Source organism: Anomalospiza imberbis, chromosome 2 (genome assembly GCF_031753505.1).
Source record: "Anomalospiza imberbis isolate Cuckoo-Finch-1a 21T00152 chromosome 2, ASM3175350v1, whole genome shotgun sequence".
NCBI lineage: Eukaryota > Metazoa > Chordata > Aves > Passeriformes > Viduidae > Anomalospiza > Anomalospiza imberbis.
In genome coordinates this window covers 76,339,573-76,360,422 of record NC_089682.1, presented here as the reverse complement: position 1 = coordinate 76,360,422, position 20,850 = coordinate 76,339,573, and the positions used below count along the sequence as shown (strand labels likewise).

General features: G+C 51.7%; 3 protein-coding genes across 6 annotated transcripts in view; 1 reads left to right on the top strand and 2 right to left on the bottom strand.

The window, feature by feature from the left end:
• ING4 (inhibitor of growth family member 4) overlaps window positions 1-15,271 on the bottom strand; it is a 111,562-nt gene extending 96,291 nt beyond the window's left edge. For all 4 annotated transcript variants that reach the window (XR_010996674.1, XR_010996673.1, XR_010996675.1 and 1 more), the window contains exon 1: window positions 15,268-15,271. The gene's annotated coding sequence lies outside the window, so the exon portion shown is untranslated. The remainder of the gene's footprint in view (window positions 1-15,267) is intronic.
• MLF2 (myeloid leukemia factor 2) lies at window positions 1,863-8,583 on the bottom strand. Its single transcript, XM_068182931.1, has 9 exons — window positions 8,453-8,583; window positions 8,206-8,279; window positions 6,290-6,416; window positions 5,787-5,822; window positions 4,295-4,348; window positions 3,808-3,933; window positions 3,314-3,473; window positions 2,984-3,224; window positions 1,863-2,451 (listed from the first exon to the last, which is right to left on the bottom strand). The coding sequence occupies exons 2-8, from the start codon at window positions 8,253-8,255 to the stop codon at window positions 3,046-3,048; spliced, it is 732 nt and encodes a 243-aa protein (XP_068039032.1). The 5' UTR covers window positions 8,256-8,279; window positions 8,453-8,583; the 3' UTR covers window positions 1,863-2,451; window positions 2,984-3,045.
• Window positions 15,272-15,837: 566 nt separating the features above from the next.
• PTMS (parathymosin) lies at window positions 15,838-19,680 on the top strand. Its single transcript, XM_068182950.1, has 5 exons — window positions 15,838-16,240; window positions 16,978-17,049; window positions 17,780-17,861; window positions 18,011-18,075; window positions 18,733-19,680. The coding sequence occupies exons 1-5, from the start codon at window positions 16,193-16,195 to the stop codon at window positions 18,781-18,783; spliced, it is 318 nt and encodes a 105-aa protein (XP_068039051.1). The 5' UTR covers window positions 15,838-16,192; the 3' UTR covers window positions 18,784-19,680.
• Window positions 19,681-20,850: the final 1,170 nt, after the last annotated feature.

Below are 20,850 nucleotides of genomic sequence, written 5' to 3'. Positions count from 1 at the left end.
GAAATGTGCTTGCCACATAATAGCACGCAAGGGTCCTACCTAAATTGGTAATCAGGACAGCACCCAACAGGGAGCAAAGGCTGAATCCAGATAAAAGGATTTGGGATTAGATCAAGATTAGGAAATCCATGCCCAAAGAGGAATGGATCCTCACGATCAAGGGTCAATGTTAATCCCCACCACCACCACGGACACCTTCCGGTTTGTCATAGACAGGTAGAAGAATTAGAAAAGAAAGGCCTCATAAAACCAGGCCTGCTCTGTTAAATTAATAGCTAGCCTGTCATTTCTTCTAAGTGCAGCTAAGTAATTTGCAAGTTCCCATGTGAAAACAATCTTGGTATGAGAGCTCGTTAACACAACAACTTATTCTTGAGTGAATAAACAACTAGCACCTGCATAAACAATAAGATCTGTCTCATAAGAACCAGTAGAAAAAATATGTAAACTAACTATAAATACAGAAGTTTGATAGACATGTAAAATACCATGTACTGACCAATGAACTAAGTGTGAATGTATTGTCCACCAGTAAGATCTGACACAGTGCCTTCTGATAATCCTATAAAATATGACCTATACAATAAAGATTTGGCTTTTCTGCATGAAGAAACTGAGTTCTGTTTGCTTATTAATGCAACACCTGTTCTCCATCTCAGACATCACCTCAAAACCTGGCCAGAACCTGGCAATTGGTTACTGCCACCATCTCCATGCTGTGAGCACCTTTCTGAGCTCAGCTGGTTCTTCACTGGATCAAAGCACCAGGTGCCACATCTTGCACTGGCTCAAGACCGCCAGAGATTAGGGCTGCTGTTGTTGCAGTCCCTTCTTTCACACTCTGGCAACCCCAAGATGACTTCCACGAAACCTCTCCCAAGCCCTGCTTTTTTCTGTGTAGCTCCTCCAGCCTTGCTCTCTTCAGGGCAAGAGGACACCTCTTCCCTTGGCTATGACACCTCCAGAAAGTCACTCCACTGCCAGGGACAGCAGGCTGCTGTCTTTGAAGTCCCTTCCAAACCAAACTATTCTATGACTCCTACTGGGGTTTGCCATGGGACAAAATGGCATGGGGAAGTGGGGACAGAGCTTGCCATCAGCCACGGCTCTGTTGTGCACTTCCTTGAAGGGTGGAACAGATGCAAACTCTGCCCTGAGCTTCCAGAGGGTGGATGCTGCATGCTTTTCTCAGGGCAGGACAGTCAGTCCCCAGCAAGGTGTGTCTGTTAGTGCCCATATGTACAGCAGAGGGATATACCACAAGATCCCAGCGCACCACTTCCAAGTGTAAGTCATGAATTGATTTCCTGCCTTCTGTTCCAAACAAACTGATGAAAAGGTTTGTGTAAGAGTGTGTGCCAGAGCACGAAACTGGCCAAAAACCCAAGAGATCTTCCCTGGTCCTATATTCCTAATGCCTCTCAGTTTTCACCTAATACTGAAGAACTTAAGGAAAGGTCATTCATAATGTCAGCCACGGTTGCAGTGATATAATAAGAAAATAATGGAAATATTCCCTGTCTGTGCAGGAGCCCCAGAGGTCCAATTCAGGGCTGCACAGCTGACCACGCAGCAAGAAAGACCAACCAATTTCCCTTGAGTGCACAGCAAAACTACAGCAATTAAAGGGCATTTTTTGCAAATGGTGAGTTCTTGGGTCTTCTTGCACAATTTCCATGTTGAGCATCATCTCACTCTGTGACTACATGGGAAGGCTATTAGGCTATTTTCTATAAGAAAACAAAGCCTGAGAATTTGACACCAAGTTTCTTCCTCAGCAATTTTCCAAGGATGAGAAAGAGGTTACTTAATTCCACAGCAGGCACAATTAGGTCAGCTGAAGGTAAAGACTGATCCACCAGTTCTTTACAGTTTGTTTCTTTATTCAGTAAACATCTAGTTACAAGTTTCACAAATTAAAAAAGTGGGGGAGCTGATTGAAGAGGGGTCAGGGGGCCCACAGGCTGATCCAGCTTTTGTTCTGCTCCTCCCTTCTCCAACGCACACATCCTTCTGCTTCTCCACAGATGCACCAAGGAGCAGCAGGGGAATCGAAGCCTCTGTCCTGGTGAGGGGACTGACAGAGGGTTCTAGCAGAATTCCCTCATATTCCTTTCACAGGGGACTAAACACAAACTTCAGAACCAGCCCAACCCAGCACAGAAAGAGTGGAAAGGAGTGAAGAGGCAAGGTGGCAGCTCCTCATGCCCAGCACTACTGGCAGAAAGAACAGAGCCAAGGGACAGCAGAGAGGGAAAGGGCAATTAATGTGTTCCTTGCACATCAGTGAGATTCCCCATGCCCCACTGCAGCACCCAAATGGGGTGAAATAGAGCAATGCAGAAGATTAGTTGCTTTGTTTCAATTCTTAAGTGGGAGGAAGGTTAATACTAAATTTGAGGAGGGTCCAAGTGGTGCTTTCAAGGGGCTTCAGAGTTTCACTGTCTGTACCTGGGAGGAAAGGAAACAGAAGACATAAACAGAATAAGTGGTGCCTAGAAAGCAGAAGACAGATAAAGACATGTTTAAACCTGATGTCTAGACATCAAAAAAGGGGAAAATGTCATTTTTCAAACACTAGATTACATCCTAGTGAGCCCTATTCAAAGCACAGGAGAGCAGACACCAGCACTTACTTATATTTCAAGCTGGATGGACAGCAAATGGTCTTTTTTTATACAATGACAATATAAACACTCCACAGATTGCAATCCTACATCATGTCATAGTATTTCAGCCATCAGTTAAGGCTGACACCACAGGTCTTTTGTTCATGACAAAACTAACTTAAACAGCTTCCTCTTCCCATTCAGCACAGCATCTTCTCAAAATTCACACGTTCCCCTGCTCTCTCAAAGTGGGAAAAGCCCTTTACAACCAAAACTTCAAAATAACGTTAAGATGTGTGCAAGGAAAAAAACAGCCCTATGGCTAGGAGGCCACCACACAGCAGAAGACAAGGAAGGAACTTGTTAAGACTTACAAGAGCGTGTAGGAAGATTTGGGGGTGGCCACGCTGCACCCCCCATAAGGTCTGCTCCGAGTTCACCAGTCGTACCGGCGGGACTGTCTGGAGGGAGAATCCTCAGGGCCCTGGATGGCGAGACGAGTCCCTTCGGCCCGCCGGCCAGCGCTACCTTCATGGCGCCGGTAATCCAGGCCCCGCTGCGGCCGGAACCGGGACGTCTCTCGCCGCCACTCGTCGTCAAACGCGGCTGCGTCACCTGTGCAGGGAGACAACCAGCTCGGGTAGGGGGGAGCAGGTGGGGAAGCAGCACCTGGCTTTGCTGGGAGGAGGACATGGACTACTCACTTTCATCCATGTTGATGTAGTCCTGCCTCTCCTCCTGGTCACCTGTGCGATGGTTCCGGGACCGCTGCATGATGTGGGCCCTCTCCCTGATGTGGTGTCCAATCGACATCTGCTCCAAGCCACTGTCCGAGTCCCTTACGGTTCGTCTTGTCTCACGGATCTGGGGGAAGATTCCCACATAGAATCAACGTTTTCATTCCTCCTCCCAGCCCCCTAAAGGCACCCTGATTCCTGCCTCCAATATTTCAGACAATTGGCACTGCCACCACTCCCAGGATGTCAGACACATTACGAAGAGGGAAGAATGGGTTCCCCACTGCCAGCTCTTCCCATTTCCTCCCAGGGGCCCTTGGCACAGTTCAGTGAGTCACAAGAGCACAATGTGCTCCTCGAACTGCAGCTGACCGCAAAGCCAAAGTGCTGTAGGTGGCCACCCACAAAGCCACCAAACGAAGCCCACCCTCTCAGAGCAAAGCCAGCAGACTCCTCCTTACCCCACCAGGTGCTGAACGCATCTCTGAGGTCTCCTGGTAGACTTTGGGCCCATCACCCAGGTTGGAATAAGAGATGACAGTTGAGGAGGTAAATGTCTGGCAGTTAGCACCACTTGTCATATGCTCCTGCAAGAAGGAATGGGGAATGGTGGAAAGAAGGGATGGGAGGGAAGAAGAGATGGCAATTAATTCCCTCTCTGCAATGAAATAAGAAGTTACAATAGGATGAATATAATCCCCATGGGTCCTTTTTTTCTGGAGAACACACCTTCCTGTTAAATTAATACTTATTTCTTGCTAAACATGTCCACCCACACACTTCTTTCCTCACCACTCTCCTCTCCCTGCACTCAGAACAAGCTCTGTCACTGACTCCCAGCGATGAAGGAAAGCTTACAGCCTCTGCCACCTTGGCAGGTGTGGCTCAGTTCATTCCAAGCAGCACAATAAGGTAAGAGACATTAGAGGGATCATGGAGGGTTCTTACCATGTTTCCAATCATGTCGTTCATCATTCCAAACATATCTATAAAGCCACCTGCCTAATAAAAAGGAAAAGAGAACACAAGAGTAGTCAGTCTGGGAAGAGATATGAGAAAAGAACAACAAACTATCTGCAAAAAACCCTGCTGCCTAAGAAAAAGAACCTCGATGGTTTTTTTTTTTCACGTTCTTTCAGTAGCGCAGAAGAAAAAAGCCAACAGAACTTGGGGTTGCTGTTCTCTCCATTCTCTCAGGTTGCATTGCCCAATGTTCTGGCAAAGGCTGTTCTTTTAGTTTGGATCCAACTGCCGATGCACTGGGGTTTGTGAGCTTGGGGACTCAGCAAAGTTAGGAGAATAAATCTCAGCATGTGCACTAACAGTGATCTTAAGAAAGTTTCCACTGATTGTTTTCTTTTCTAGCATAACAACAAATTTGCTTATTTTCCCCTACAAACACCTGCCTTTTCCATTCTGTAAACCTGAATGCTGCAGTAACACCCTGGGCCAGCAGGTCTCACAGGTTAATTGTGCAATATGTAAACAAAATTACAATGTCAGTTCAAACTTGCTGATTTCTTTTTTTTTGTTTCCTCGAGTAGCCTCTTGTTCTCGTTTCCAGCAGAGCAGTACTCATACACAATGTTATTATGCTTTGAAGTCTATGTGTTTGTAGTCTTATTAATCCTCCTCTGAGCTACAAAAATTCTGGGACGCTGGAGTCTCTTTCATTGAGGCAATTCTGCAGAGCAAGACAGCTGAAGTTGCTGGATCTGGAATAACCTATTTCCACTGTATTATTTCGGTGGAAGACGGAGATCAGCTCGCTCCGAGCACAGTGTTCTCACGTACACACAGCCATTCTCATTCCAGCCCTGTTTACTTGAATTATTCTGCTGGCTTCTCCAGCCACCACCACTGGTAAAGGAGGTGCAATAATCCCCTCTGCCTACTGATGGCCAAGTCCTTTCCTCGCACCCTCACAGCTCCTCCATTACCTCCAGATCTGCAGCTTCTTTTCAGACATATGAGGTTATTAAGGGACTACCTGCTCTTCCCAGATATTAACTGTCTCAATTCCCATGAAATATTGTGCTATAACAGCTTTATGACTTTTCTCTGGTCAAGGTGCAAATACAACTTCCCCATATACACAGAGTTAGACTCCCTCTTCAAAAACAGCTCATGGACAGGATTAAAATATTAGAGGGGAAACAAGGTAAAGGCCTGAAGTCATAAAACAACTCAATGAGAGGTCCAGGAGAAACCAGATGCTTCCAGTTTCAGTTCAATACCTTCTTCCCTATTCCATTTACTATAAATCTAAAGCTCATCCTGGTCTCCTCAGACATTCCCATCCTCCCTACCTGGTAGGATAGCTGGTCACGCTCACAGATGGCTACATTTTAGCACTGGTTGCACACAGTGCTGATGAATCTCAGTATGAAGCCTCTACTTGGAAAGCCTCTAATCTGACCCAGAAAAACAGAAAACTTACCATGCCGAGCATCCCAAAGGGTGAAACAGCTCCTGCCTGCCAGGAGAACAGAAAAACAGAACAGAAAATGACTTTGCAACAGCCAAACACTAGATCCTCATCAGAACACACTAATCCTTCCCAGAAACAGAACTGGGAACACTCAGGCTCTACAAACAGATCAAGAAAGCGTCCCATGGATTCCTGGGGGTTCAAGCCATATCACCCCTAACGAACCAGACATGAGGTGATGCTCCTAAATTTCTCCCCATTATATGAATTCACATCCTTGAGAAACAGCACATATTTATTCCTTTCCTCCCATCCAGCCTAGAACACTGTTGCATTCAACACCTTAATACAGATGGAATAAAGAGAAGGACCAGAACACCACTCCCTAAGAGATTTATTCTGCACCCACCACCTGTGTGGAGGAGAGGGGGGTGCCCAACCCAGGAAGGGTGGGAGACAGAAACCGACAGATCAGTTTGAGAAATTCTAGCCTGTACTCAGCCCTGTGTTACCTGCATCCTGCGGCCAGCCTGGCGAGCCCCAGGTGTGGTCCCATCCGTGATGCCAAGGAGCGGCCCGAACCCGAAACTCCCAGACAGCATGCGGTTCATGTGCTGCCGGTGGATGGCAAAAGGATCCCTTTTGGAGAGGTGGAGAGAACAATGGTGAGGACAAAGCCCCATATAATCCGCCCCTCCCAGCTCTGTGTTTTCCTTACACAACTGTACATTCCTTCCCAAGCTGAAAATTCAGAATCCTGAGAAGTCTGTGATTACTATGGTGATTACCGGGGCTGGAAGGGATCTCTGGATCACATTTCTTGTGATAGAAGGTTTCATACCACAGAATCCTTCTCAGGTACTAATTTCTGTCTGCTCAGAAGCAGGTTGGTGTTCTGCTTCAGTACTGCTCTGGAGCCAAGTATGGCCAAGGCCACTCCAGAACCTCAGTGCTCTAACATCTTTTGTAGGGAGGTGCACGAAGACCTTCCTGGCTGCAAAGCGAGGGCTACACTTAATGGCACCAGGGAGCAGGAGATCCCACATATCGTCCTCTCACCTCTCCATATACACAGACACCAACAGTGAAATGCAAGACTGGAACCTCCAGAATGGACTGCACAGCCTGACACCCCTCTGCCCCCCAGGGCTTGAGACCACATACAGCTTTTCCATATTTGAGGGAGAAAGGGAACAATAACTGAGATCCCTAACTTGTTTTCCCTTCTTTTGCAGCCTCTACTTTGAGGGCTGCACGCACTTACACAGGTTGGTGAAGCAAGAGGAAGAAAAGAAGGGTAAGGATAAAGAGTCACAGAATAGGGTGGCCACAATAAGAAACTTCTGGGAAATACCATAGCTTTTTTCCTGCTCATCTTGTAGCCTGCAATTATCCCTCTTGAGCTTTAATGACCTCTACAGCACAGACTATGCCTGAGATGACAGAAGCACCCACTACTTAAATACTTAAAACCAATACTTTTCTGTCTCTACTGGAAATGCTTCCCATAATAAAAGCAAGACTCATACCTGCCATGTTAATGAGAACACACTGTCATTCGGTGACTAACTGGGACATCAAGGTCTCCTCTCCTGCTAAATTGCTCACAGCTGATAAAATTCTTGCTTACTATTGATTTCATAAGCAAAAAATTGATTGTTCTTCTACATACATAAATTTCACCAAATTTCTAGTAATGTCTTGTTTAACATAATCAAATTCTTCCTGTATTACAGTCTATTCCTTATCCACTTTGGCAAGGGCTGCCAACTTAGTGTCACTGCCAAAATTTATCAATAGCATCCAATTTCTGTACTGAGGACGGAAACAAAAACATTCAGTGAAAGGAATCCCAGGAAGAGTTCTTGGGAGCTTTGTCAGATTTCAATACTTGTGTTTCAAAACCACTCATTGTTTTCTCTTTACTTTGTTCCTCACAACTTGACAACTGCTTCAGCAGCCTTCTCCAGCTCCATTAATGACTTCCTGTGCAGAACAGCAACAAACACTGGACAGAGCAGCAGATTTTATCTAGCTCAACTGCAACCCTACTTTGCATAATGGAAAAAAAAAAATCCTTGCGCAAAGAAAAAGATTCGTTATTATTCCAGCCCTCTCTCCCTCTCAAGACAACTGCGATGCCTTTTGGCCTACTTTATTACGCTTTCCTCCAAGACCACGCTCCCATACCGCAGAAACGAGACCGACGCGATCCCCGTTACTCGCCGCGCTGCCCCTCCGGAGGATGTCTCCGTTTGTCCCCAGACAGCCGCGCTGCAGCGGCGCTCCCCGGCCCGCCCGGCCTCGGCCCGCCCGGTGGGACGCGGGGGCAGCGCACGCCTCCCCGGGGACGATCCGTGCCGCAGCCCTCCCTCCTTCCCTCGCTCCCTGCCGCCGATCCCCCCGCAGGATGCCCACCCCGACTCACATGGCAAACATGGGGTCCTCCGGCTCGCCATCCCTCATCAGCCGGAACATGCTTCCCTCGCTCGGGGGCGGCCTCTGCGGAGGGGAGAGGGCGGTGAGCGCAGCCGGGGCTGAGGGCGGGGAGGGGCGGAGCGGCGGAACCGGCCCCCCCGCCCCGCCGCCAGCCAGGGCAGGGGATGGCAGCGCTCCCCGCCGGCCCCGGCCCACCCGCCGCGCCCCTGCCCAACCGTGCCCCTGCCCCGCCGTGCCTGCCGGTGTCGGCGGTCCCGGTTCGGCGCAGCCCGAGCCCCCGGGCCGCTCACGCCTCCGCGCCCATCGCGCCCCGGACCGCGCTGCCTCTGCCCCGCCCCGCCCGCGCATGCGCGCCCGCCCCGGGGGAGGGAGCGGACGAGGCGGGGCCGCGCGGCACAGCGCCCCCTGGCGCCCCCCGCGGGCGGCGCCCCCGGCCCGCAGCTCCCGCCGGGCAGCCCGGGAATGGCAATGGCAATGTCAATGGCAATGGCAATGTCAATGGCAATGGCAATGTCAATGGCAATGGCAACGGCAATGGCAACGGCAACGGCAATGGCAATGGCAATGGCAACGGCAACGGCAACGGCAATGGCAATGGCAATGGCAATGGCAATGGCAATGGCAACGGCAACGGCAATGGCAATGGCAACGGCAATGGCAATGGCAATGGGAGGATGCGGTGGTAAGGGAGGCACCGGGCAGGCCCCGTCGCTCTGCACAGCTTCCCCACCAGGGGCAGCGCCGGGGGAGGCACTGATCTCTTCTCTCTGCGGACCAGTGACAGGACCCGTGGGAATGGCCTGAAGCTGTGTCAGGGGAGGTCTAGGCTGGATATCAGGCAAAGGTTTTTAACCCATGGGGTAGCTGGGCACTGGAATAGGCTCCCCAGTAAAGCAGCCACAGCACTAAGCCTGACAGAGTTCAAGATGTGTTTGGACCACACTCTCAGGCACATGGTGTGACCCTTGGTAATGGTCTTCTGCAGGTCCAGGAGCTGGACTTGAAGATCCTGATGGGTCCCTTCCAACGCAGAATATTCTGTGATTCTGTAGTAATCCCTGTGGCTCGTGGCCAGCTGGTTCCCGGCCAGAGTCCACAGCGTTGCCTGGCTGCTGCAGAGGCAGCACTTATCCCAGGCTTCCTGCACGGCATGGGCACGTAGGAGGCACCCACAGAGCTGCTTGGCTGTGCTGAGCACATGGACAGCAAGTGCACGCAGTGCTCTGCTGGGGGAAGCAGGGAGGATACTTTGTAAGCCAGCTGTGGGTCATCACTGATCCTGGACAGCCACTGGGAATCACAGGCGAAGCTTAAGTACTTGTGTGCACCTACTGCAGTGGTGGGGAATCTCCAGGAAGCAGGGGGATGACACCTCTGTCACCATCTCTGCGGAATGCTGGTTCCCTTCAGCTACCGCCAGCCCCACTGGATTACAGGGAAGAGAGCAGACTGACTCATCCCAGCTCCAGCCCAGGGCACGCTTCCTCAGTGGTGCTTCTGTTGACTGTTGCATCCGGCCCACCATGTGCAGGAGCCAGACTGGACCCGTGCCAGAGGACTGGAAATAGCAGGCTGCAAGAAGTGGTTGAGAAATTGAGCTCCTGAGTTGTGGCAGGAGCCATGTCCTTGGATTTAAGAATCTGACAGAGGAAAATGACCCAGTAGCATGCTTCACGTGTGGAATGCATAGAGGACTTGGCAATATTTCTTGCTACAGCAGGTCTCAAAACTGCTTGGTATTGAGAAAGAAGACCTCTCACTGGAGGCCCGTGCCTGTGTGCATGCAGAAGGCTCTTCAGAAGTCCCTTCTGTGCACACAGAAATTGCATTCTGCAGAGGCTGAAACCGAAATGTCCACAATAGGGGAACTGTCGACAGCACAATGGTGCAGGATCATGAGGTGGACACAAGTCCTATGGGCAGGGCACGGGTTGAGCAGGGCCAAACCTCTCGGAGGGAGGTTGTTCATAAGGGAGCTGCTGAAACAGCCTCCTGTCACCAGCTCAGAGCTCATCTGTGAGTGCTGAAGTTCACACAAAGCCCTCGTTGGCGCTGCCTCAACCTCTTGGATGCTGCTTCTGCAAACCTGAATCATCCTTCAGAGACCTCCAGTCTGGAAAGCCTTTCCTGTCTGGTGTGTTTTCCTTTTGCTTTGAGGCGCTCTTGGTGTTTGATGGGAGTGTGGAGCTGACCTCAAATGTCAGGATGCAAAGGGAGGTAAAGATCTTCTAGGGCAGAAATGTAAACCTCTCTTTTGGTTTTCTTCTTTTTTTTCTTTCTTTCTTCTTTTCCCCAGATCTGGGATAAAATAAACTGCTGTCCTCTGGATACTAGTGATCCTCCCACTCCTGCAATGTCCCAGAGGTGGTAGGGCTCTCTCAGTTTTTCCAAAGTATAAGTCAGACATTGCTGCCTTCAAACACAGAGGGGAAAGGAACAGAAAAGAGTCTGGAGCAAACAATGCTCTGCAGATCCTTTTTCTGTCCCTAATGCTACTCCTCTGCAAGTGCAACCCAAGGGCTGAGTTTGTGAGAGTGGGGGCTGAGGCTGTGGCTCTCCCTGGCTATTTCTGCAGCCTTACAGGCAGTCCTTACACCTGATGGACACCTTACCAAAGGCTGCATTTCCGGGGCCATTGCCAGTTCAGCAAACCTCGAGGGAGCCTTGCTTGCTGAGAGTCATGGTGGTGGCAAATGCCGCGTGAAACCCTGGAAGGAGGAATTAGAACGGCAACCTTTTTGTGGAATGTGGATAAGGCCACAGTTGTGAGGAATGCAGGAGCTCGTAGGAGAGGCTTCTGCACAGCACTCACCACGTTATTCCCGATGTGCTCCAAGGGGATGGCCATTTGCTGGGTCAGAATAACGAGCAACATGGGGGTGTGAATTGTGAATGAGAAGCAAGGCTCCCATCTTGCTCCTCTCACACTCTCTATTCAGGCCGCTTCTCTTTTCACCATGAACAAAAACCATTATGTCTCTCCTTTTCCTTTATTTTTCTTATTCTTTTTTTTTTTTTTTTTTTTTCCCTTTGAGCTGCCCCGGTTGTGCTGGGGGCGGTGGGGGACGGGGGGGAAGGGCAGGGAGAAGGCGCTCAGCGGGCGGCCCGGAGGAGGTGAGCGAAGGGCGGGATGGAAAGCGATGAATGGCGCCGCTGCCCTCGGCTCCACCTCGCCGCCGCTGCCGCCGCCGGCTCCTGCCCGCGGCCCCCCGGCGTCCTCACGGCACGGCCGGCCCCGGGAAAGCAAACTGAGCATCACGTGGAGAAGGCAAATAAAGAGCGGGGTGAGAAACCGTGCCGCGTTACCTGCTGCCGGCACGGACCGAGCAGTGCGGCCAGGAGGGCAGAGACAGCTTCGTACCGCGCCCGAATGCGGCAGGGGCCCCGTGGACGCCTGGAAGACAAAGAAATCCTCGTTACCAGAAGTCAGAGCTACCCACAGCCATTTCCTCATTGGTTCCCTTCATCTGTGCCTTTTACGTAATCCTCACCCAACAACTAACTCTGACCTCAGATGAAGGGCACGCTGAGTGAAGGACAGCTCTGATTTGATCCTCAGATGTGAAAATTCGTATTTGGGATGCTACAGCCAGCTTGTGGTGGCTGCAGCTTGCGTTGTGTGGCAGCGATTACTTTCAGAATATTTTGCTCGTGTTAAGAGTGTGTCTGTCACACTGTGAGAACCACGACCTCCCATCTGTGCTGCGTTAGCAGAGAGGCTCACAAAAAAATCACGATTGAAAGCATCCCTTCTCTTTCCAGTCTTCTGACAGGCTGTGTCACCCCTCGTCATTCCCTTCTACTCCTCTTGCCGCTTCTTCTTGCGTTACCTACCCTGCTTCCCAGCCTTCCTGCAGGGCTTATTTAAATATGCTGCTTCTCAGGAAGCCATTTCCCAATGCAAAGTTGGCCGGTGGTTGAATTCTTGGGTATTTCCTCTTAACTTCAGTATACGGCATAGTGGAAGAACAAAGCGGATTATCTGCTGGGATTTTTAATGGACACAGTACAGAAAGATGAACAGCGTGGGTTAAATACATAAATGCATTCAAACACATTCCCTCTGCACACTGAGATTTTGCTACTTTTGCTGTAAGTGAAAGGACAGATATTCTAGATTTATGTAAATCTAAGAAAATGTAATGCAAATACACATCCTTCTGCTCTTTTGTTATTCAGCAAACAGTTTGGAACCACTTAGGAGTTAGCTCAGTAAATATAATTCTTAAAATACCCAGTTATTGTGTTTTGCTTTTGCTCAGAAAATGGCTCACAGTTCGTTAGTCCAGCCTTCAAAATAAACACAAAAGTCACCATCCCCTCTGCCCCCATCAGAACACAGTGCCATGACTAGCAAGGTAATAGACCAAAATGCATAAATAATTGCTTCTAGGTGCATTCACCCCACATTTGCTGGGAGCAGAAAAATAGATACCACGCATGAAAGCCCAAACACATCTCAACCACGTGCTCATGTATGATGGCACTCGCCTGCAAGCTCAATGCACGCCTCAGTAGAAAACTACCATACCTTCTACACTCACAAAAGTAAAAGAATGTAACAGAGGGAAAATATCCCCTCTGTACACAAACAGGTATGTACTGCACCTAAACACATGCACACACCTACATAAACACCGAGCACAAACTGGGTACAGCACCAAAATTGTGACACTGTACGGAGAAAATGACATTCCCATTGTTGTCTGGGCTGCAGGCAGACACAGAGAGTGTCTGTTCCACACAATGATCTGTCATGTAACTTCTGCACCTCCCTCATTTTGTCTAAGGACATAAGTCTCCAAAAAGGATGGAATATATTCTGCTGAGTTGGCAAAGCAACTACAGACAAAGACTACAGAACACACTGAGCAGGACTGGCATCTGCAGAGCGCACAATGAGTATACTTGCGTTTGCAACAAAGGGGAAAGCACAGATGGGAGAGAGGAGCAGAGAAAAGCTGCAGATCGATCTGGCAGGCGAAATGCAGAGTGGCACAGATCAGGTGGAGGAGCAGAAGTCACAGGGAAGAGCTAGGTGAGACAGTCAGTGGATACCCTCAGGGCTTGAGGGAAGCAGCTGCACACTAGAAGCCCAGCGAATCTCACCACTGGGATCCAAATGGCAAGAAGAGTCAGAATGCAGAAACAGGCAGGTCACAAGGAATGAAGAAGAATTTAATGTTGGATTTAAGGGGAAAAGCATAATTGATACAATAATGCAGGGCAAAATAGGACATATGAAAAACAAAGGAGGGGATGTGAGATGAATTTTGTATGTAAGATACAGGATGTCACAAAGAGAAGCCAGGGAGAGGGCCATGGGAAGAGTGCTGCCAAGAACACAGGTAGGAGACAAATGCCAAGAAGCAGCAGATGAGGGAAAAATTGCAAAGGGGATGGGGTGGAGAGCATGGAAGGGACAATGTGAGGTTGCACACTGCAGATGCTGGGGAGGAAAGGAGAGCTTGCTGCTACCATGCCAGTTTGTAGTTCTGACCCAACAGCTCCATCCCACAGGTTGCTGGAAACAAGCTCCCCTTGCACAAACAGGTGTTTGTCAATTTGCATCCGTGGGTGCGCAGTCTGTGTCAACACAGAGCTTTGGGCACGGGAACATCTCTGAACATAGTCCTTTTCTTTCTCCCCTCTAGGATGTTGTGTCAAGGCCTGTTTGTGCATTAATGTGAAGATGTCTTTGCCAAGGGATATGTGTCAATGTAATTTTGTGTTTTCAGTGGTTGAGTGTGTAAAGGAAAAGGATCCTGGAAAAAAAATCCTGGATTGGTGAGGACAAGAGCAGAGCAATGAGCCACGCACCTTCTGACAAGCAGAAGCAGAGAGGAACAACATCCAGCTACTGTATAGATTCTTTGGGGTCCTATTTTTAGGCGTATATCTAGAAATTAAGATTTTCTTCTTGCAAAAGAGAAGGATGAAAGAGGGGTACTTGAACCAAACCAGGGCTGGAATGCTGATAGCAGCTAGACCTGAGAAAATGGCCAGATGGGTTTTGTGAAACAGTAGGGGGAAAAAATTAGTGCATGCATTTTCATAATTTGGTTTATTTTGGTATTAGTCTAGATGTGTGCATCTGAGTTACAGGACTGTTTTTTGGGGCAGGCACTCTGCACTGTGTGTAGCTGGGAAGAACGTCAATTAGTCAGATCATGAGAGAAGCAGCTGTAGCTGTGGAGGAGATGAGACAACAAGGTGGGTACCTTCTACCTCCCTGTCACACAGATTATAATTTATCCAATCTCTTTCCTACGTTCTTTCAGGAGATACATACTCAGTGCCCTATGTTCCACGAATACCAATGGCTTTTGCTGTTAAATGCTCAAACTGAGACACATTTGATTAAACTCAAGAGCACCAGCTCTAAATCCTGACTTTGCACAGAGGCTGAGTTTGTATCTGAAGGACAAGAAGGGCTTGTGTACCTCAATACATTTTCCAACCAGATGGATTAATAACCTTGCCTTGTACCTGTGAGAATGACTGCGTACACGTGTACATCCGCATGCGCTCACATGCACGCTTAGTTCTGTATGTACACAGGCCTGCAAATGTGTGTAGATTTATTTTCTTTTTTCTTTTGTATGAGCCTGTGACTAAGAGCGGGACAGTATAAACCCTCTGGGAAAGGTGAAGGGAATTTAGTCATCCAGTCTGCTCAAGCTGGTAACCGAAGGGCTGAAGAGCGGCCACAGGAACATCTGTTCTATTAGCAACAAATCCCTGCAGTTGCAAGTCACCACCTGCGGTACTGCAGGAAGGACTTTTGGCTAAAGGGACACCCGGAGTTGGGCGATGATCCTTCCCAGGCCGGAGTGAGGCACTGGCAGAATGTCTGCCAGAGTCCGGGGCCCGGGGCGGGCGGGCGGGCGGCAGGGGTCAGTGTTGCACACCGTGCGCTGCCCGGCCGGTGGCCGGGATGTCGGTCCCGGGCGAGTCGGAGCCGAGCCCAGCGGGACGATGCCCGCGCCCTCGCGCGCCTTCCCGCCACCCCACGTGCCAGCGGCCCCTCCCGCCTCGCACTGCACCAAAGGGCCCCGCGCCCTCGCCCCGCCGGCGCGCCGGCCGCCGCCAGCCAATGGGAAACCTGTTGCTAGGCAGGGAGCTCATTTGAATGGCCCAATCAGGCGTCCCAGCCCCAGCCCCTCCTTATATGGGGACCGGGGGATGCGATCGCTAATCCGCTCCCCCGCCGCCTGCCCCGCTCACTCCCTCGGCGAAGCACCGCCCACCTCCTGCCCGACGCCCCGCCCACTCCCTCCGCCGCGCGCAGAGCGCGGGAAACGCGCCCAGCGCCGGGCGGGCAGGCGGGGGGGAGCGCGGGAGGAGCTCCGCCGCTGGGAGCGCTTCCAGCGGGAGGAAGGGCGGGCAGCTGGAGTGGAAAATTCCAGGCAGGAGGCCGCGTGTCGCCAGCGCTGCCCTCCCACACGGCCCCGCAGCGCCGCTTCTCGCCTCCCCCGGATTCCTCCTGGAGAGGCAGCCAGCTTGTACGGGCGGCTCCCCGGGCGTGCTGCGGCTAGAGGGCTCGGCTCCCCTCCCCGGACACTTCCCGTCGGAGCTCCAGCACCCCGGCGCGGAGCGGAGCTTTCGGCTGGCCTCGACGAGGCCGTGCGGCGTCTTGCGGGGACCCGCGGTGCGCCCCCGCTGCCGGGCGGCCGCGGCTGAGCGCACATTGTTCTAGCAGCCCGTCCCTCTCCCCTCCCTCCTCCGCCTCCCGTCCCTCTCTCCTCCCTCCCCAGGTCCCTCCTTCCCTCGTCACCGGCGCCGTATAAATCCCCTGCCCCGGCGGATCCCCCCACCGCGGGCGACCCTGGTACTTTGGCCCCCGGGGCGGGATCCTGCCGCCGCCTGCGGACCGCTGGGACTTTGCGCTCCCGCCGCTGACCCCTTCTCGCTCTCGCCCTCCCTCCCTCGCTCGGTTCCCATCGGCCTCTTCCCTTCGCAACCGGGGGGCCAGGATGTCGGAAAAACGCGTTGAGGAGGCACCGGCGGAGCTGAGCGCTAAGGTGAGACACCTCCCTCCCCCCCCCCCGCTCCCCTCTTCCCATCCTCGCAACCGACCGCGCTCCCGGCGGGTGGGGAACGGGAGGGAACGGGCTCGGCGGGGGAAGGGGGGGGGGGGGCGAGGGCTCCGCGAGGTGCCCTGGCGGCGGGGGGCGCGCGCGGCCCCTCGCGCGCCGCCCGGCCAATGGGGGGGCGGGGGCGGGGCGGGGGGGGGCCCCGAGGCCCCTCGCGCCCCCCGCCCCGCCCCCGCCCCCCATTGGCCGGGCGGCGCGAGCGCGCGGTGGGTTCGGCTCCGCTCGGAGCCGGGCCGGGGGGGGGGGGGGGAAGCGGTGTCACGGCGGAGCAGGGGGAAAGTTGTGTGGACACAAAGCGCGGGCCCTCGGGTGGCGGGGGAAGGAGGAGGGAGGGGTGGAATGGAGAGAGAGAGAGAGAGGTCCGGAAACGCCTCGATCCTACGGACGAGGTTGTTTTTTTTTGGGTTTTTTTATAAATCGTTAAAACTCTTCCGTGCCACTTCTGTTTCCACACGCGTGTGCGGGCTAAAAGTGGCTGTGACGCGCGTTCGCTGCTGTTTTCCTTTGTCGGGCGGGCGGATTTAGCGCCTAATATGTCTTCTCGCCCGCTATTCCGCCTCTCCTCCGAGCCTTCTTTGTTTAGGCATCCCCGTCTTTTATTGCCGCTGACCGCCGGAATGTTGTTGGTTTTCCCCCCCTCCCCCTGCACCTCATTTCATATATAGGAAAGGAAAGAAAAGAAGGAAAAACTCGAAGAGAAAGCAATCCACAAAGAAAAGAAGAAGGAGATAGTAGAGGTGAGGCTCTTCTGAGGGACAGATTTGGCGACGTCGGGGAGGTTTCTGTACTCGCTGTGGGTAGCAAATATGAAGGGAATATGGTAGATTAAGAAAGGGAGCAGGCCAAGGGAGCGGCAGCCTAGAGGTAAAGGGAGAGTAAGCTCCTGGATAATTGTGGAGAATGAGCCTTGAAGGACTTAGTGTAGTCAGCACAGCCCATCCGGGAGAAAAAAGGTCAAAGAAGGGAATGGAGCCAGGAGCAAGTGGGAGAATGTGGCACAGGAGATGTGGTCCTGCGCCCACTGGGGTATCCTGAGGTGCACAAGGAGCGTGTGTTGGAGAAGCTGGGGGGAGGAACTGTGAGGAAACACACGGATTGATGGAGGTGGTGGGGGGGGGAAATCTGGAAGCAGATGTACCATGAGCCTCGGCTAAGTCATTAGCCTGTAATCAGAGAGATGCTTTGGTTGTTGGGAGGGATGGCAGCAGCTCCTCAGGATGTAAGCTCGTGGGAGACAAGGAGCTTCGTGTTGCTGGGGATGGACTGGAAGGATTGGCTTTGTGAAGGAAGGCTCGTTGGGAGAAGTGTACAGCGGGGGCGGTGGGAATAATGGTGCCGGAGTAACAATGCACTCAAATGCACACCTGGAGTGGCTGGAGCTCTGAAAATTGTTGTGCTTGTAGCAAAGAGCACGTGGAAATGTTATCCTGGCACCAGTTTCTGCTCTGACTGATTTGTTTCGTTCAGGATGAGGAGAATGGAGCTGACGAGGATGATGAAGAGAATCCTGATGATGTAGATGAAGAAGAAGGTGGTGATGAGGATGAAGGTAGGGGAAATTAGAGGAATAGGAAGCTGCAGAGGAATAGAGGATTGTGGAGGGAAATTCCCTCTCTGAGCCCTCTTGACTGTGAGATTACATTCCCTTAAATGCTGCTTCAGTTTAACCCATGGTTTTTCTTTCTTGCTTGTGCTTAGAAGCAGATGAGAATGGGCAGGAGCAGGATGGCCACGCAGAGAAACGATCTGCAGAGGAGGAGGAGGTGAGTAGTAGTGTGAGAATAATGGTGGGGAGAAGGAATGAGGCTACTTGCTATTTGTTGATCAAATCCATGTGGATGCTGCTGCTGAGAATCTCAAATTGGCCTCGAGTCTCATTGCTTCAGGAGCAGACGGGCAAACAAATCTGATGTGGCAAGGGGATGGTAAATCACTGTATGCACCTTGTAGGATCCAGGTCCTTCCACTAGCAGTCGTGGTGCTGAGTGAGAGAGAGAGTCAAGGTGCTGGAGATTGTGCTTGGCAATGACCTCTGAGCTACCTGTGTCTTCTGGGCTTCAGGCCAGGAGATAGACTTGTAAGGGTGCGGTGTCTGAAGGGTCTGATCTTCCACATTAAGGGCAGACCCTGAGGTCTGTCTGGAGTGGTGTGAGCCTCAGCTTCTTACACCTCCTGGAAGTAACAGCATGGGTGTGGTGTCCCTCTGAATGGAACTGTCCACATCTTAACCACAGCCAACAGAACAGCTGTATTAGGCACTCCAGGGTGCTTTAGAAGGGAGTGGATTTAGGGTGGGCCTAACAGAGATTTCGATATGGAGGACAGAGCAGCAGACAAGAGTTTTGTGGAGAAATTATGTACCTTGGGGTGGTGACTGTTTGATGGTAACTCCTTCTCTTTCCTCCCCATGGCTGATGCAGGATGAAGTGGATCCAAAGAGACAGAAGACAGAAAACGGCTCTTCAGCTTGAGTCCTCCCCTCCCATCTCCCCTGTTCCGCCCATCTCTCCTCCTCCATTCCAGCCTGTGCTTGCACTGCCCGTTAGCCTCTGGCTTCACACAATCTCAGATGAGGAAAGATTAGAAATGCTCTCAAACAGGGAAGACAGCATTTCCCTTCTCACCCAAAGACCTAGTCCGTCCATGACATTCCCCAGCTGAAATTATCCCCGTCCCCTGCCTCCCTTCACTGCATCCCACTTACCAGTGCTCCCTTCCCTCAAGAATCTTATGGTTTCCTGGGCACACAGCCTTGCCAGGCACTTCACGTGGCAAAGCACCTCCCGTCCCCTTGTCACCTGCCCGCCAGTTTTTGTCATTGGTAGGAGATTCTTGAGAGCTCCTGCTCCCCAGCCCTGCTGCCAGAGCTCCTGCCAGAGCCAGGAGGTGCGGGCACAGATCTCATGGTGCATTCCCCAGTCCTAGGCCTCTTCTCATCCGCTTTCCCGCTGAACCCTGAGAGACAAAGAAAGAATATTACAAGCAAATAATGGTTCTATTAAGCAACACACGGGGACAGGATTTATTTTAAGCTTTTTTTTTTTTTTTTTTCCAAGTTTACATGACAGCAAGTTGGCCCTCGTGAATTTTTCGGAAGATAAGGGTTGCTTTTATATATTAATTTCATCTGAGCTGTGTATTTTTTTTCATTTGGAGGCTTTTTTAAAACAAATCAAGAGAGACACAATTGGGGACCAAACTTTGATTTCCATTTTTTCCCTTAAGAATTTCTTGTGCCCATTTTTTGTAAATTAAAGGCAATATAGCCACACCGTTTTCTATGGCACAGACATCACGAGGATGATGGATATAAATATATATATTGTTTTCAACAAGCACTGTAAATAAAAGCGTTTAAAAATGTTTCAAACCGCTGGTGCGCATGGCTGTATCTTCACATCCTGCAGGGGTCGGTGGGAGTTGGCTTGCGGGAAGAGGGGGTGGCTTGCCCAGCGCTGGGTGGAGAAGGGAGCCGGAGGTTGATCAAAGGGCATCTGTTGGTTATTTAAGGGCCCCTTGCGGCAGCGCGTTTGGGTCCTGCTCGCCCCGTCACGCTGCGGTTACAGCCAGGGCAATGCACAAACACAGGCCGAAGCTCCAGGGCTGTCCTGAATCTCTCGAAACTGCTGTTGGGCCTCTGCCCTGGGCAGAAGGGGTTTGGAAAGGGAAACTAAGCTGTAGCTGCTGGCTGCAGCCCGGTGTTGCTGTCACCGTGCGCTGCCCCGTGGCTCCCTGCCCTGGCTGCCTTCAGGCGTGACTCACGGCGCCAGTGGCAGCGACCGGGCAGCGCTTGGAGAGGCAAGAGCCTCAGTGCTTTGTCCCACCAGCTGCCTCGGGGAGAGCTGTCAGGCGTTTGTCTTTTTAGCTGTGCAGACCTTTAAAGCTGCCGTTCGTGTTTCTTCTTTTTAAACTCGTGCTTTGGCAGTCGCGCAAGGAGCCACCGGGAGCTGTAAATAATACCAACTTTTGTGTGAGCGTCAGCGGCTTTGTGCTTGTCCGGCTGCAGCGGCGGATCAGGCTCTGGAAGCGCAAACACTTACTTGTCTCCAGAGGGGCAAACCATCCGCCAGCATTTTCTCCAAATGCCGGTGTCGGGCTGCAGGGCTGCGCAGAGGGACAAAGCCCCCGCTGCCCGTGGGTGCCTCCCGGGTGCGGTCACGCTGCACCTCGCCCAGGCACCCGTTCCTGGCGGAGCTGCCGGCAGCTGGAGCCGCAGCCAGCTTGGGCTCCTTCCGCCGAGAGCCGCGTTCCAAGAGCAGGTCGCTGCTGCCTGCGAGTGACTCGCACCACCCCTGCCTGCTCGACCTGGGCCGCTGGGATCAATGGGCTGCTCCAGCCCGCGCGGACCTCGCAGCCGCGCTGTTGCAACTTGGTATGCCCAGCATTCCTCCATTAAAAAAAAAAAAAAAAAAAAAAAAAATATATATATATATATATATATAATTACAGATTCTAGTCGCTGCTTCTGCTTCAGATTTGAGCAAGTTCTCGGGACTTTCCCAAACTTTCTGCTTGGCAGCCAGCTTTTACTGCTCAGT